Raw genomic sequence first — 14,662 nt, 5'->3', positions numbered from 1 at the left:
TAAATGGCATCATTGAGATTTGAACCACAGCTTACTGGGTTCTAGAACCCCTCCTTAACCCTCACTGTCCACAGATAACACCCACAGAGTGTGGACATTTCTCTAGCCTCAGAGCACACAGGTTGGACAGTCGTCCCCATGGTCACCGGCTGCCCTGAGTCCCTGCCTGGCGTAGTTTCAGCATGTCTCTCACACCCAAATCCATGTCTCACATGTCCAGCATGTCCAGCATGAAGCAGGAGAGCCAGAAGGCCACTGGGGACTGGCCCAGAGGTCCAGTGAAGGGCCCAGGATCGGGACCTGCCAAGGGCAGAGTCAGGGACACTGGGGCAGCTGGCGGGAGAGGAACATGGCCCTTCACTAACGATACACCAGGCTGTGTGCCAGACAGGCACTTCCCCTGCTGCTTGGAGCTAACAGTCTGGGGGGCAAGACAGAGATGGACAGGGCGCACAGTGATAAGTACTCACCAGTGATGCTACATACCAAGTGGGAGCTAGCACAGCGCTCAGAGAGATTGACAGGGTTTGGGAGAATCTCGGCGCAAATCACATCGCAAGCAAGGCTGAAAGAGTACAGAGGAGCCAGCTGGGAGGAGGGCATTCCAGGGAAAAGGAACAGCCAGTCGAAGACCCTGAGGTAGCCATGAGTCTGGTGTTGGAGGAATAGTAGGAGGCCTGTGTGCCTGGAGGGCTGGTGGGAGTGAGGCCAGGGAGGGCACAGGGACAGAACATGTGGTGAGGATTTTGTCCATTGCTCGGAGTGAATGGGAGCCACCAGGCTCAGTGCAGAGATGGGATGGGATCTGACTCAGGTGCTTACAGGGTCCCTCTTGCTACAGATTCTTGCCAGGTGGGGACAGTGGAGGGGGAGAGATGGGTGAGTAGATACAGTCATTTGAAGGTAGGGTTGACAGAATTTCCTGATGCCTCGATGTGGCTGAAAAGAGAAGAGTCAAAGACGATACCGGGTTTTTAGCAGCTGAAAGGAAGGAGCGGCCACTTTTCTCAGGCAGGAAAGACTGAGAAATACAGGTTTAGGGGAAGATAAGGAGTTGGCTTTGGCCGTGTTCAGTGGGAGGTACCCAGCAGACATGTTGTGGACATGTTGTGAGACAGCCATAGATACATGTCTGAAGTCAGGGGAGAGGTCCAGAGACAGAAATGTGTGCGTCATCGTGTCATAGATGGTAGTTACGGCTGGATGTGAAGGCCACGGGCTTGGCTCTCCATAGAAACATGGTTTTCCAGTGTGGACTGGCCACCACCCAGGGGACTAGCACCTCCTGAGTATGTGGGATGCTCCAAAGAGGAAAACTGTCTCTAGAGGTGGAGTAGGTGACAAAGTGGCCAGCCTCCATGCTGTCTCATATCTGTGGGTCCCAAGGGAAAGCCACGCAGACAGTGACACCTCTACTGTGCCAGCCAGGCTGCTCTCTGCAGTGCCCCTGAGTGCCCTGCTTACCCCACCAGGCCCACCTTCCCTGAGCATATATTATAGATATTAATGAGCCTCCCATTGGTGGTGGTCTTTTTATTTTTATTTTTTTAAGGTCAGATGTCCAGTTAAGGCCCGTTGGCTTTAGGAGTTTAGACTAATTGACACCCACACGAGCCATCACAATTTTAAACCTGTTTCGCATCTGAACCAGCAATTCCACTTACAGAATTCTGTCCCAGACACAATCCCACACTTGCTCAAAGTTGTGTGTTTTGGGAAGGCCACAAAAACATTGACAAGGAAAAATTGAAAATAACCTAATAGGAAACTGGTTAAATAATGGATGTCCAGTCACATGACGGGGTGCTGTCGAGCTGCTAAAAATAAGAGAGCTTTACATTCAGTTACGTGAAGATGTGCGAGTATTGTGAAGACACACAGCAAAAGCAAGTGTAAGTATATGGTAAAGCGAAAACTTCAGGAGAGAGTTTATTATGATTCCGTTTTTATTTCACAAAAAAAGTGTGTACGTTTAACCAACAAAGGATTGCTACCTTGCATATATAAAGAGCCCTATACACCAATAAGATAAAAGATAGTCAAGCTTATGGAAAACTGGGTGAAGAATACAAACAAGTAATTTACAAAATAAGAAATCCAAATGGCCAGTAAAGATGAAAATGTGCTCCACCTCCCTCAGGGAGGACAATGGAGAATTGTTGTAAGGCTCCAGTGAGTTAACTCATGGAAAGCGCTAGAATGGGGCATAGAGGAAGTGCTCAGTACGTAATTCTGTTACTGAGTATTGTTAAACCCCAAGATACAAGCTGATGGGGTCATGACCCTCTGTGAGCCGGGCAGACAGTCGGGCAGAGGGGTGCCTCCATCAAACCAGATGTTAGGGCTAGATTCTTCCGGTGGACTTGGGCCAGGGCCTGAGTCACCTCTAACTGCTGGTGTGTCTCCTGTCTTCCTACAGAGCCTTTGTGGCATGTGCCCGCCCAGGCCCGGCTCTCAGCCCTGGCTGCAAGCAGCGGGAGCAAGCACACCTCCAGGCAGGACGCAGCAGGCAAAGATTCCCCCAACAGGCATTCCAAAGTAAGTCTGGGCCCCACCTGCGCCACCCGGGGAGTCTGGGCTGTAGATGTTGGCTGCTTGGCTTGCAGTGACTGCTGTGGGCCAGGAAGCTTCACCTGCCTGGTGTGGCTGTGGGCCTCTGAATGCCACACATGAGCGAGCACCTTTGCCTCCTTCCACTGGAGCAGAGGGACTAAGTGCTGGAGTTAGAACCAGCCAGGCACACATCCTGGCTCCAGCCCTCATCAACCATGTCATCTAGAATAAACCCCTTCAATCTCCTCGAGGCAGTTTCCTCATTATTACATCAGTCATGGTAGGTGTCTTCAGCAACTCGGGCTGCTGTAACAAAAATCCCATAGACTGGTAGCTTATATACAGCAGAAATTTATTTCTCACAGTTCTCTAGGCTGGGAAGTCCAAGATGAGGGCACAGGCAGAGTCAATGTCTGGTGAGGGCCCACTTCCTGGTTTATAGACAGCCATCTCATCATGTGGTGGAAATGGCAGGGGAGTTCAATAGGGTTCTTTTATAAGGGTATAAATATACATAGAGATTTTATAATCCTATTTATGAGATATACATAAACAGGTAAATATGTATGAGGATTATAAAATCCCATTCATGAGGGTTCTACCCTCATGACCATTTAATCGCCTCCCAAAGACCTGACCTAATACCCTCACACTGGGGATTGGGATTCAACATATGAAGTTTGAGGAACATATTCCGTCTGTGGCAGTAAGTTAACTGCTATAACAGAGTCCCCAAATCTCAGTGACCTCACACAATAGGAGTTTATTTCCTTACATAACAACTCAGTGCAAGTATTCAGTGAGCAGCTTTCCACATGGTGATTCAGGAGCCCACACTCCCTCCCTCTTGTGGCTCCACAAGGCCTCTGAGCTCTTTGCTGGGTCCCTGTCTCCTTTCAGCAGATGGAGGTAGAGGGAGAGAGGTTCAGGTGGGAAGCGTTTGTAGTCCAGGCCTGGAAATAGCATAAATCACTTCCTCTTATTGCATTGGCCAAGACTTCCATCATGTGACTATACCTCACTATAAGGGAAGCTGGGAAATGTAGTCTGGTGTGCCCAGGAGGCGGAGATAGTTTTGGTGAGCACTTGGCAGTCTGTTCACATCCGTTCAGTGGCTGTTTGATGAGCACTTACAGTGTGCAGGCACTGGGGCCACAGGGATGAAGAGAACGGCCTAGCCCCTGTGCTCACAAAGCTGATGTGCCAGTGGGGGCAACAAGCAATAAGCAGATGAACAGATACATCATGTAACTCCAAGAAGTGATCCTTGCTGGGAAAGGAAGACAAAGCACCGTTCAGGGGAAAGAAAGTATCAGGCACTGCTGATTTCAGGGTCCTTAGAGAAGGACTTTGAAGAAGTGACCTTTAAGCCAAGACCTTGGATGAAGTAAGGGGTGATCCATGAAAATATCTGGGGGAAGAGCATTGCAGCTAGAGGGAACAGCACGTGCAAAGGCCCTAAAGTGGGAGTGTGCCTGGCATGCTGAGAGCAGCAAGGAGTGATCAAGAGGGAGGGAGAGATGGAGTTAGAGACCAGAACGTGGGAACAGATCACGCAGGGCCTCAGAGGCCATGGTGAGCACTCTTGCTTTCCCACTGAGTGAGATGGAGGCACGGGAGGGTTCTAACCAGAGAGGGTCATGAACTGACACAGGTGTTCACAGCCTCCTCTGGCGGCATGTAGAGAACACGGTGGAGTGAGGAGGTGGGAGACAGGGAGGAGCGAGAGGCAATGGTGGATGGAGCCACGGAAGGAGGATAGGTGACGGGTTCTGGATCTGTTTTGAGGATGCTGGCAACAGGATTTGCTGTTGGATTGGACATGGTATGAGAGCAAAAGTAGACTCTAGGGTGACTTCCACGGCTCTTGCATGGGACAGCTGAAAAAATGGAGGAGCCATTATTAAGACAGGGAGAGGCAGATCCAAGAGGGAAGGCCCAGAGCTGAGTTTTAGACCTACTGAGCTTGAGCTATGGGCTCACAATGCATACATAATGTCATCCCTCCAAGCAACCGCATGAGGCAGGGTTATTGTCAACCCCATTTTACAGGTGTGGAAACTAAGGCCTTTGCCCAAGATCACATGGCCAGTAAGTGAGAGGGCCAGAGTTGCAAGCTGTCGGGCTCCAGGGGTCACACTCAAGCAGAGGGAGGACCCAGGGAGGGCAGCTTGTCCCTGCCTGGGAATCTAGGGATAACACTCCTCTTGCCTTCCAGGGCGAGCCTCAGTACTCCAGTCACTCCAGCAGCAATACCCTCTCCAGCAACGCATCCAGCAGCCACAGTGACGACCGCTGGTTCGACCCTCTAGACCCTCTGGAGCCAGAGCAAGACCCCCTCTCCAAGGGTGGCTCCAGTGACAGCGGCATTGACACCACCCTCTACACCTCCAGCCCCAGCTGCATGTCACTGTCCAAGGCACCTCGGCCAGCCAAGCCACACAAGCCTCCAGGAACTATTGGCCTTTGTGGGGGTGGGCGCGAGGCTGCTGGCCGGTCCCACCATGCAGACAGGCGGCGGGAGGTCTCACCCGCCCCTGCAGTTGCTGGCCAGAGCAAGGGCTACCGACAGAAGCTGTATAACTCAGGCTCCAGCACCCCCACAGGGCTGGCCGGGGGCAGCCGTGACCCACCAAGGCAGCCCAGGTAAGGCACTGCTCCTCACCCGGGCCCTACAGGAAGTCCTGACCCCCTTCTACTTCCCCCACAGTCTTGATGGCAGGGTCCTCTCCCTGGAAACATGCTCACAGATGTATGGGCTTACACAGTAATTTATTCACAAATTAGGAGGCTCGTTAGCACCCCCTGCTGCCCATCCCTCAGCCTTCAAGAATCCAGTAGAGAGAGAGAAACCTGACTATCTCATCGTCTCTGGTTCACTCTGACCCTTTGTCTCTCTTTCCTTCTCCCTCTGCTGAGACCAGTGGTTGCTATGCTATTTGGGGTCACAGACTGTATCTGTAAGGAGTGCGTTTGGCTGGAGGTAATGGAAACCTGACCCACAGTGGCTTAAACCAATAGAGGCTTAACAGTCCCCTGATGGGAGCTCCAGAGAGGGCAGCTGCCAGGCTGGTGCATCAGCTCAGGAGAGGCCTCAAGGCCTGTCTCCCTGTGTCTTCCTGCTCCACCATTCTTATTACACTGGCTGTGACTTCCTGGTCTCTTGATGACTGTTGTGCCCCCAGAGGGCATGGGGGCAGAAAACAGAGAAAAGATTGCAGCATATATGCAGCTCCCTTTCTATGGAGAAAGTACAAACTTTCCCAGAAACCCCTTCAGCCAGCAGTGTCACATGACCATTCCAGCTACAAGGAATTCTGGGACATCCCGGTTTAGCCTTCCTGCCGACACAGTGAAAGGCAGTGGTCCCCAGACAGTCCCTTGGAGGGGGCTGTTCAACGCAGAAGCTGGTTCCCACTCAGTTTCTTTTTTTCAATCTCCAAAAAAGTCATATTTATTATTTTACATTAATATTTTGGAAGTTAAAGAGTTTCTAATTTAGTAGGTCAGGGTAGAGCTTAAGAATAGGCAATTGATAAAAGTTCCCAGTAGATGCTGAGCTGCAGGTCCTAGGATCACACTTCGAGAGTCCCTGGTAGAGAGGCAGGCAGGGGAGTCGGTGAGGAAGAGCAGGTGTTGACGAACCAACAACCTAGAGTTTGAATCACACACTTTGAGTATCTGATGAAAGCCATGAACCACATCCCAGAAAAATGCAGAGGCAGAAAAATGGGTGTGCAGTCACAGGACTCAGCCTGGTCCATGGGCCGCCTCAGAGGTCTGCGGCCCCAGGCAAGGATTACTGAACTTCCATCCCAGGGGTGGACCCCTTAGGCCACAGCCTCCCTGCCCTGACAGCACCTGGGTTGGGAACCCCCATCTGGGGGCCTCACCTCCTTTGGCTTCCCAACGCCTTCACCAGTCTCAGACCCAGGCAGTGGCCTTGGACCTCCTTGACACAGCCCACAGTGGACTTGTGTGTATGTCTGTACAGAAATACCCATGTTAAAAACCATGAAGCACAAATTTCCCAAACAATACTCAGCCTGACTGAGCAAAGCACTTGGATCTAGTCTCGTCCGTTTAAAATGTTGGAATGCTGCTTGACACTTCCTGAAATAATGTCATGACTCAGCAGTGGGTCTGGGGCACATTTGGAAAGCACCATATGTGAGAGTGCCCATATATCAGTGCTTCCCCTCGACGTGGTCCGTGGAGAAAGTGAGGTGGGGAGAGAAAGCGAGTCCCAGTAAGCTAGGCCTCCGCCTCAGCCTGCCTCCCTACACACAGAGTTCTTAATCATTGGAACTCATGGACTCTTTTGCCTCCTTCCTTCATTTATTTATCCATTCACTTCAACAACAAATATTTCTTGGGGATATGTTATGTCCCAGACACTGCTGGGAGCTGAGGAGAAATAATGAGGAAATTCGGACCAGGCCCCCAGCCCTCAACTCAGCCCACCGTCACTGAGGTAGACAGAAGAAAATCAGGTCATCGAGACAGATGTCAAAATGCACCTACGGAGAGGGACTCAGTGCCCCCAGGGTCCCAGGTCTCTGCTATCATGGCCCCTGTGCTGGGTACAGGCCCATCTTAGTGAACCTGAGGAACTGCAGGGTTGTGAATTCTGTGACAGAGGCAGCAGCACTGGGGAGTTGACTGGCTGAGGCAGAGGGTGGGTATAAAATTACCCTGCATCTGAGAGAAGGATTTGCTGAACCCAGAAAAGAAGACAATAAAATGGGAGAGGACTGTACTGCAAAAGAGGGCCCTACAAAAGCAGGCCCTGTGGTTGGGAGCTTTAATTTGCATACAGACAATTGATGCTAATTGCAAATCATTCTTATCTACTCATTAAAGCTGCTTCCCGAAGTTTTCTCCTAGGCAACCAGGCTCTAGTGTGGAACAGCATTTCCCAAAATGGGGTGCTTGAGGTGATTTGGGTGGTAGGGGAGGAAAATGTTTTATTTTAAATGGATATATGTTTACTTTAATGAGTATTAGGAAAAGTGTTACCACTCATCCCCTGATTTTACAGATATTGCCTTGGACAAGTTCAGGAAAATTAAATGAGTTGATTTAAAGAAACATCCTTCATAGTAGATGAGAGTATGGGCTCCAGAGTCAGCCCACTAGGGTTCAAGCCCTCCCTCTGCCTTGTCTTGGCTCTGTGGCCTTGGCCAAATAACTGGACCTCTCTGGTCCTCAATTTCCTCATCTGTGAAATGAGGGATAAATCACATAACTACCTTAGGAATGTGGTGAGGATTAAATGAGCTACTGTTTGTAGAGCTCTTAGAACAGTACCTGGCAGTGGACCTCAAGCCTGGCTGTCATTAGAGTCACAGGGGATGTTATAAAAAAGATGAAGTCTGCTTCAAACTAACTAAATCAGAATCTGTCTTGGGTCAAGCCTGTTACCGGCAGTGCCAGGGACACCATGATGCCTGAGACAGCCCCAGGCCTGCCGTCTCAAGGCTCAAAGTCCAGTGGGGGATACAGACCCATCCCCAAACAGTGCCTGCCAGAGTGGTCAGAGCCCGAGTGAGGAAAGCACCTGGGAAGTGGGAACCCAAAGGAGGGTCTTGACCCAGATGCAGGAGGGGTTTACCTGGATATAAGCGGCAAAGCTAACCAGGGAACCAGGAAGGCAGAGTGTTCTAGACAGAAGATGTGCAGGACCCACTGTGGTCTCACTCCACCGGTCCTCCCACAGTCTTCCCATCTCATTGGGCACAAGTTCCCAGGCTGTCGCTGAGCACCTATGCTCAAGAGGCCCAAATGTGCCTCTGCCTGCCTCTGGCCACACTTTCCCTTGCCCCGGGCAGCCCTGTTGGCCCATTCCCTTGGGCCCAGCTGGAGTGACTGCCTGCTGCCCACCTGCGGGGGCCATCTTTGTCTCTACTTCCACAGCACTTTGTAGTGTAGCACCTGTGTTTATTCATACAATGAATCTACTGTGTGTCTGGCCCTCTGCTGTCTGCAGGCAGACAGGACCCAGGCTGGCTTGGTACTGACAGGGTACCAGAGGAGACAGCGAGCAAATACTTACAAAGTAATGTTTGAATTATGCTAAGGGAAAGAAAGTCTATGGAGGAGACCCACTGGGATCTGAGAATGGATATGGTGCATGGCTGGAAAGAAGGGGTGTCTAATCTAGCCAAGGGGAGTGGGGATAATTTCCCTAAGGAGGGGTCATTTCTGCCAAGGATGAGAGGGATAAGGAGGAGGGAGCAGTAAAGTGGTTTCTGGGGAGCTGATAATATATTCTTGACCTGGGATGCAGTTATAGGGATGTTTGCTTTGTAACTGTTTGCTAAAGGGTGCGTATATAGTTTATCCACTTTGCTGGATGTGGGCAATTTTTAAAAAAAGAAAGCTTGTGTGTGGAGAGGGTGTCCCTGAAGAGGGAGTAGCTTGTGCAAAGGTCTAAGGTGAGGAGGAGGGTGGGTGCTGTCAGGTCGCTGAACACAGGCCCCTTGGCTCAAGTGTAGAAATTGAGGGAGCAGCTGATGGGAGGTCGGGGAGGTCAGCGGGGGCCAGACCACGCAAGGCCCTGTCAGCCATGGTTCAGAGTTTGGATTTGATCTAAGAGCTGTAGTGCAAGCAGGTTTATGTTTTGAAAGATGGTGCTGGGGGCAGGAGTGGAGGTGAAGTCTCGGGGACAGGGCTGAGGCTGAGATGTCAGTGAGAAGGAAGGGGGCCTGGACCGAAGGACAGAGACACCAAGGAGGCCTTGGCAAGTAGCATTGCCGTGACATAAGGAGGGAGACAGGCTCAGGTCCAGGACTGCCAGCGAGCTGTGTAAGAGTTGGGGCAGGCCACAGAATGGCAGGAGGCTGCTGCAAACGGGGAACATTGAGATTCTTGAGAGAAGAGGAGAGCAGGGCTGGACCGGCCTGACTCTAGAGCACCCCTTGTGTGCCAGGCAGTGTTCCCGACATGGTGACACAGCAAGGAACAAAGTCGAGTCCCTCCCTTATGGAGCTGACACTCTCCTAGAGAGAGTGAGACAGACAGACAGACAACTGAGCAACCGTGAAATACGAGTATTAACATGCCAGGGGGCGATGAGTTCTGGGGAGAAAAACACTCTGGGGAAAATGGATTATTTCCGGGGTAGAAGGGAATGAATTTGCCGGCAAAATTTGAGGGCTGCTGGGAAAGGGATGTGCCCTGTCATGCACGAGCAGGGAACCCCCCTCACCCACGCCCGCATGCACGATAGCCCTGCCAGCCCTGCCGCAGAAAGCGCTGCAGCCTGTAGCGACTTGTGCCCATCGAAGATTTCAGTGACTTCACAGACTCTTCCCCCCAGACATTCGTCATGGGAGCCCAGCTTCTGGGCACACTGCCAGGCGCCAGCGCCTACTGTGGGCACCACAGTGGGCTGAGTGATCCCAGGCGGGCAGCCACCTGGCCCCCTGCCCTCTCCCGAGGCAGCACACTCCAAAGCTGCCTGGGTTTCCAGAGCAATTTGTCAGAGCTGTTTAGGGGCAATCAGAGGCTCTGGCTCCACGTGGAGCTGACACAGCTGGGCGTTCCCAGGCAGGCAGGAAGCATGTGGCCTCTTCCCCAGGCTGTGCTGCGGGAGTCTCCAGGATACTGTTCTGGGGGCACAGCCCCAAAAGGTAATGCGAGGGCCTTGAGATCCGCTGGGGCCCACCCTGCCTGTGTTAGCTGGGAGGCTGGGGTCACATATGACAGACCTCAGAGAGTCGCGTCAGCTTGGGAAGAGAAACCCAGGCCATCTCAAGGCAGGGAGGGAATCATGCAGAGATCTCGGGGGAGGGAGCAGTGCAAAAGCCCTGAGGAAAAATGTTTCTGGCTTGTTTGGGAAGAACTGAGGGCAGAGGGGACAGACCAGACCAGACGGTGTGGGGCCTTGTGGGCACAGGGAGGACTCTGCCTTTTAATCTGAGTGAGGTGGAGCCACAGAGAGTCCTGTGAAGAGGGCTGTGATCTGACGTGGGTGTTCCCAGACTCCAATGGCTGTGTGCTGGGGGGTGGCAGTAGGCAGGAGGAGGCCCCTGTGATGGGGCGTGGGCAGTGCTTGTTGGAGGTGGCCAGTACTGGTTGGATGGTTGGATCCACATCAATTTTGACCCCATAGCCTCTCTGCTTCCACTCTCTGAAGACCTGCCTCTTCTGCCCTCAGGCCACAGGGTGGCATGTGGGCACTCAGGGCTCCTACCCTGGAGCATTCTTCCAGCCACATGCAGGGAGTGACGGACTCTCAAGCCAGACACCAGGGACCGAGGGCAAGACTGGTCCAGCAGTAAAGGCTAAACCCAGGGTATCGGGGTGAGGAGTGTTATTTCCTGGGCTCTGGCCTCTGACTGTGTCCAGATCACAGCTCTACCACTAACCGTGTGATTTCTGTCAGGCTACTTTGTTTCTCTCAGGTTCCATTTCCTCATCTGTAAAATGGGGGTAATGATAGGCTCTGTGGTCTAAGGCAGCAGGGATGAACCAACATCATGCACTAAAGTACTTAGCACAGGGCCTGAGACATACCTGAGTCCAAAAATATCAGCTGCTGCTAGGTTTTCTGTTACTTCTATGTGTTTATCGTGCCTGCTGTTGTCATTGAGAATACAGGTTGGTGGTTAAAATCGGTGTCTCTTGAGCCAGACTGCCTGGGTTTGTTTCCTGGCTCTATCCGATGCCACCTGTGTCGTTTAGAGCAAGTTATTTAATCTCTCTGAGCCTCAGTTTCCCCACTTGAAACATGGGGATGGTGGTAGTTCCTGCCTCATGGGGCTGCTGGGGCAACTAAATGAAGTGACACCTGCTTAGAACAGGGCCTGGAGGTGCTCACAGGCTCTGTGCAGTCACACTGTCACTACCACCTGCCCCGCCACTGCTCTTCCTCCTGCAGGTGGGAGCACAGCTCCCTTTGTGCCTGTCGCCCACCCTAGGCCACCCATCTAGACCAGAGTGCTGCACGTGCCCATGCAGCTGTGTGATTTCTCCATCCAGCCTGTGGTTTTCCAGATTGTTTGGTGAACCTTTTACTCCAACAAAATAAATCTTCAGTGCTCCCTTAGGATATAGCACGGATAAATGCATAGCCTCTCTGGGTGCCCCCACCCTGGTCCTGGCTGAACCCGGAGCCCAGGCCTTTAGCCCCTGGACACACCACATCCCTTTATAACTGCAGTCGGGGAGCACATCTCCAGTGCCCCGGTTTGTGCCGAGCACTTTGCACATGTGATCTCATGTGGCAGGTGCTATTGTTGCCTCATTTCTCAGAGGAAGAAACAGGCTCACTGAAGGGAAGGGACTCAGGCGAAGGTTGCTTGTTGTGTCAGGTGGAGCTGGAATTGGAACCTGGGTCAGGTGAGCACCACGGCCCATGTTCTCATCCCCCGCCTGGTGCTGTTGCCTTGTTCGTGTCAAAGCTGAGGCCCAGGGAGGACACCTGTCACGCTGGCACTTCAGAAAGAAAGAGTATTCACCCTGTGGAGTGGGAGACGCATGAGAACGCCACCCTGCCCTGGGCACCGGGGAGGCTCCTGGTCCATGGGTGTGTGGGAATGGCCACTGCCTCAGAGCGCTGGACCAAGATGCACTGCATACGAGAGGGTGAAGACAGACACAGTTGTGGCAGTGCCTCTGACTACGAGTAACAGAAAGTCTCAGCTCAATTGGAAGAAAGCTCTTAGCTCACAGAACATGAAGTTCCAAGGTAGGGAGGCCCCAGAATTGGGTAATGTATTGACTCGAGGACCCAGGTTCTTTCCCTTTTTTTTGTTCTGCCTCCATCAGCCTACAGGCTGGCTCTCCTCATAGGCTCAAAGCGACTGTCATTCACCCAGATAGTCACAGTGTCCAGTGGAAGAGGAAGTGATGTTTTCTGCAAGTGTTTTTTGTTTATTTTTTTAACAGAGATCTGCGCCCCAGCAGACAACACACACACATGCACGCACACACACCCCAACATCTGACTGGCCAGAAATAGATCACAGGACCACTCCACACCCATCCCAGACAAGTGCCATCAGTTAATCAGGATTTGTCCCTGGACTGGGTGACAGGTCACCTTCCTCAAGCAAGGGATGAGTAAAATCAGCCTTTACTTATAGGGTGAGAGGGGAGTAGGATGACACCCACAGTGTCTGCGCCAGGGTCTGAAGAGGGAACGAACCCATCAAAAGAGGTAATGGATGGAGCTGGCTGGCAGACACAGACAAAGGGTGTTCACCTTTTTCCCTTTCTTCTTTAATCATCTCATGTTTTTCAGCTCACAGAAGTTGAACATGCCTGATGACAAGGTAGAGAAATATGTGCTGTAGAAAGTAAAAGTTAGGGTTAAAGTCATTTATGATACATTCATAGAGTATACCCTCTGCAGCCAGTGAAGAGAGAGGGTCTCGTATGGACTGACATAGAGAGATTTGTAGACCATACTGTTAAGAAAAAGCCAGGTTCAGTACAAGCTTACCATTTTGCTGCCATTTACAAAGAAAAATTGGGAGGATACGCACTCCCTCTGACTCACATGTGCTTGTTTGCACAGGTACTCAAAGAAGAAAGGTTGGACTAAGGTTGCTTCAAAGGGGGAGACTGAGGTGTCAGATGGCACTTCCTTTTTTTGCCCTGTGCCATTTATATGGTTTTATTTGACTTATTCTGTTCCTGTCCCCCATCATTACTACCTCCAGTGATAATCAGTTAGTGTACACTCCCCCAGAGATTTTTCTCCAGACTTGTATCAGCCCAGTTTTTTCAGACATTTTTAACCATTCCCCAAAACAGGAAAAACATTTTACATTACAACCCAGAATGGACATTCCTAACGAAGTTTCACAAAACCACTTATCCTTACCTCACATGTTCACTGATGTTTTTATACTAGTCTGTTTCTTTTCTTTCTTTTGTTTTTTTTCTTTAATGGTCAAGAGCCATTAGATTGATTTTATGACCCACAGTTTGGAAAAAAATGTACATTCCTTTTTGTAAAAAAGACAAAGCCAAAAAAAAACAATCACAATATATGTACCTTATAAAAAGAAAAAGAGCAGAGGCATGCTTTACACCATGCCTCTGTTTACACCATGTTTCCACTTACTGTAGCTCAGACATCGGTCCTCATCCACAAACCGAAATCTACCTCATTCTTTGCACTGGCTGCGTAGTTTTCTATCATATGGGTATGCTTGGAATGATCTAGTTAATGCCCTATTAAAAGATATTCAGTCCACGTCCAACTTGATTACACACAACACTGTGATGACCATCCTTGTAAGTGTTTACATGTACTTGTGCAAGCCTTCTGTGGCATGAGTTTCTGGGACGTCAAATGTCATCCTTCAGTTCTCAGCTCAGAAGCCATTGCCTCCTTGGGGAAGCCCTCCTGACTACCCCAAACAGAGTCCATTGCCAGTGTTATATGCTCCGTGGCTCCCTGGACATCCATCTACCAATGCACAACCTTGGCTCAACTAGTAGACATTGCTAAATTGCAGAAAGTGTATATAGGTATATAGTCAGAGCTTGCTTCTTTTAATCTAGTCTGAGTATCTCTGCCTTTTGATTGGGGTGTTTAAACATTTAATGAAATTATAGATAATGATTGGATTCACATTTGCCATTTTGCTCTTGGTTTTCTATATGTCTATTTTTCTTGCTCCTCTGTTCTTTCTTTGCTGCCTTCTTTTGTTTTAAATAAATGTTTTTAGTATACTGTTTGGATTCCTCTTGATATTTGACTATTTTTTTAGTTATAGTGTTCATCTTATCAGTGTAATTCAGATGAATACTAACTGAATTGCAGTAAAACAGAAACTTTTTTCCAATATAGCCCCATTCTCTTCCCCTCCTTTGTGCTATTTTGTCATATATGTTCTAAACCCAAACAATAAAGTAGTATTATCATTGCCTTGCATAACTTATGTCTTTAAAGAAGTTGGAGAAGAAATAAGAAAACATACATTAACAGAATCTTGTATTCTAACCCAGAAATTTACTATCTTCGACCCTTAATTTCCCCATATGGATTCAGGTCACCATCTGCAGTCATTTCCTTTCAACCCGAGGACTTTTCTTATTTGCTAGGCAGATGTGCTAGCAATGAATTTTCTCGGTCTTTATTTATCTGGGA

At 50.2% G+C, this 14,662-nt stretch overlaps 1 protein-coding gene across 10 annotated transcripts in view; it reads left to right on the top strand.

The window, feature by feature from the left end:
• The window catches only part of SIPA1L3 (signal induced proliferation associated 1 like 3), a 218,053-nt gene that overhangs the window by 179,232 nt on the left and 24,159 nt on the right, over window positions 1–14,662 (top strand). For all 10 annotated transcript variants that reach the window (XM_019751424.2, XM_019751421.2, XM_019751429.2 and 7 more), the window contains 2 exons: window positions 2,420–2,538; window positions 4,772–5,199. In XM_019751424.2, coding sequence (XP_019606983.2) covers window positions 2,420–2,538; window positions 4,772–5,199 — 547 coding nt within the window. The remainder of the gene's footprint in view (window positions 1–2,419; window positions 2,539–4,771; window positions 5,200–14,662) is intronic.

Source organism: Rhinolophus sinicus, linkage group LG11, assembly GCF_036562045.2.
Source record: "Rhinolophus sinicus isolate RSC01 linkage group LG11, ASM3656204v1, whole genome shotgun sequence".
In the NCBI taxonomy this organism is placed as follows: domain Eukaryota; kingdom Metazoa; phylum Chordata; class Mammalia; order Chiroptera; family Rhinolophidae; genus Rhinolophus; species Rhinolophus sinicus.
This window is presented reverse-complemented; position numbering and strand designations above follow the sequence as displayed.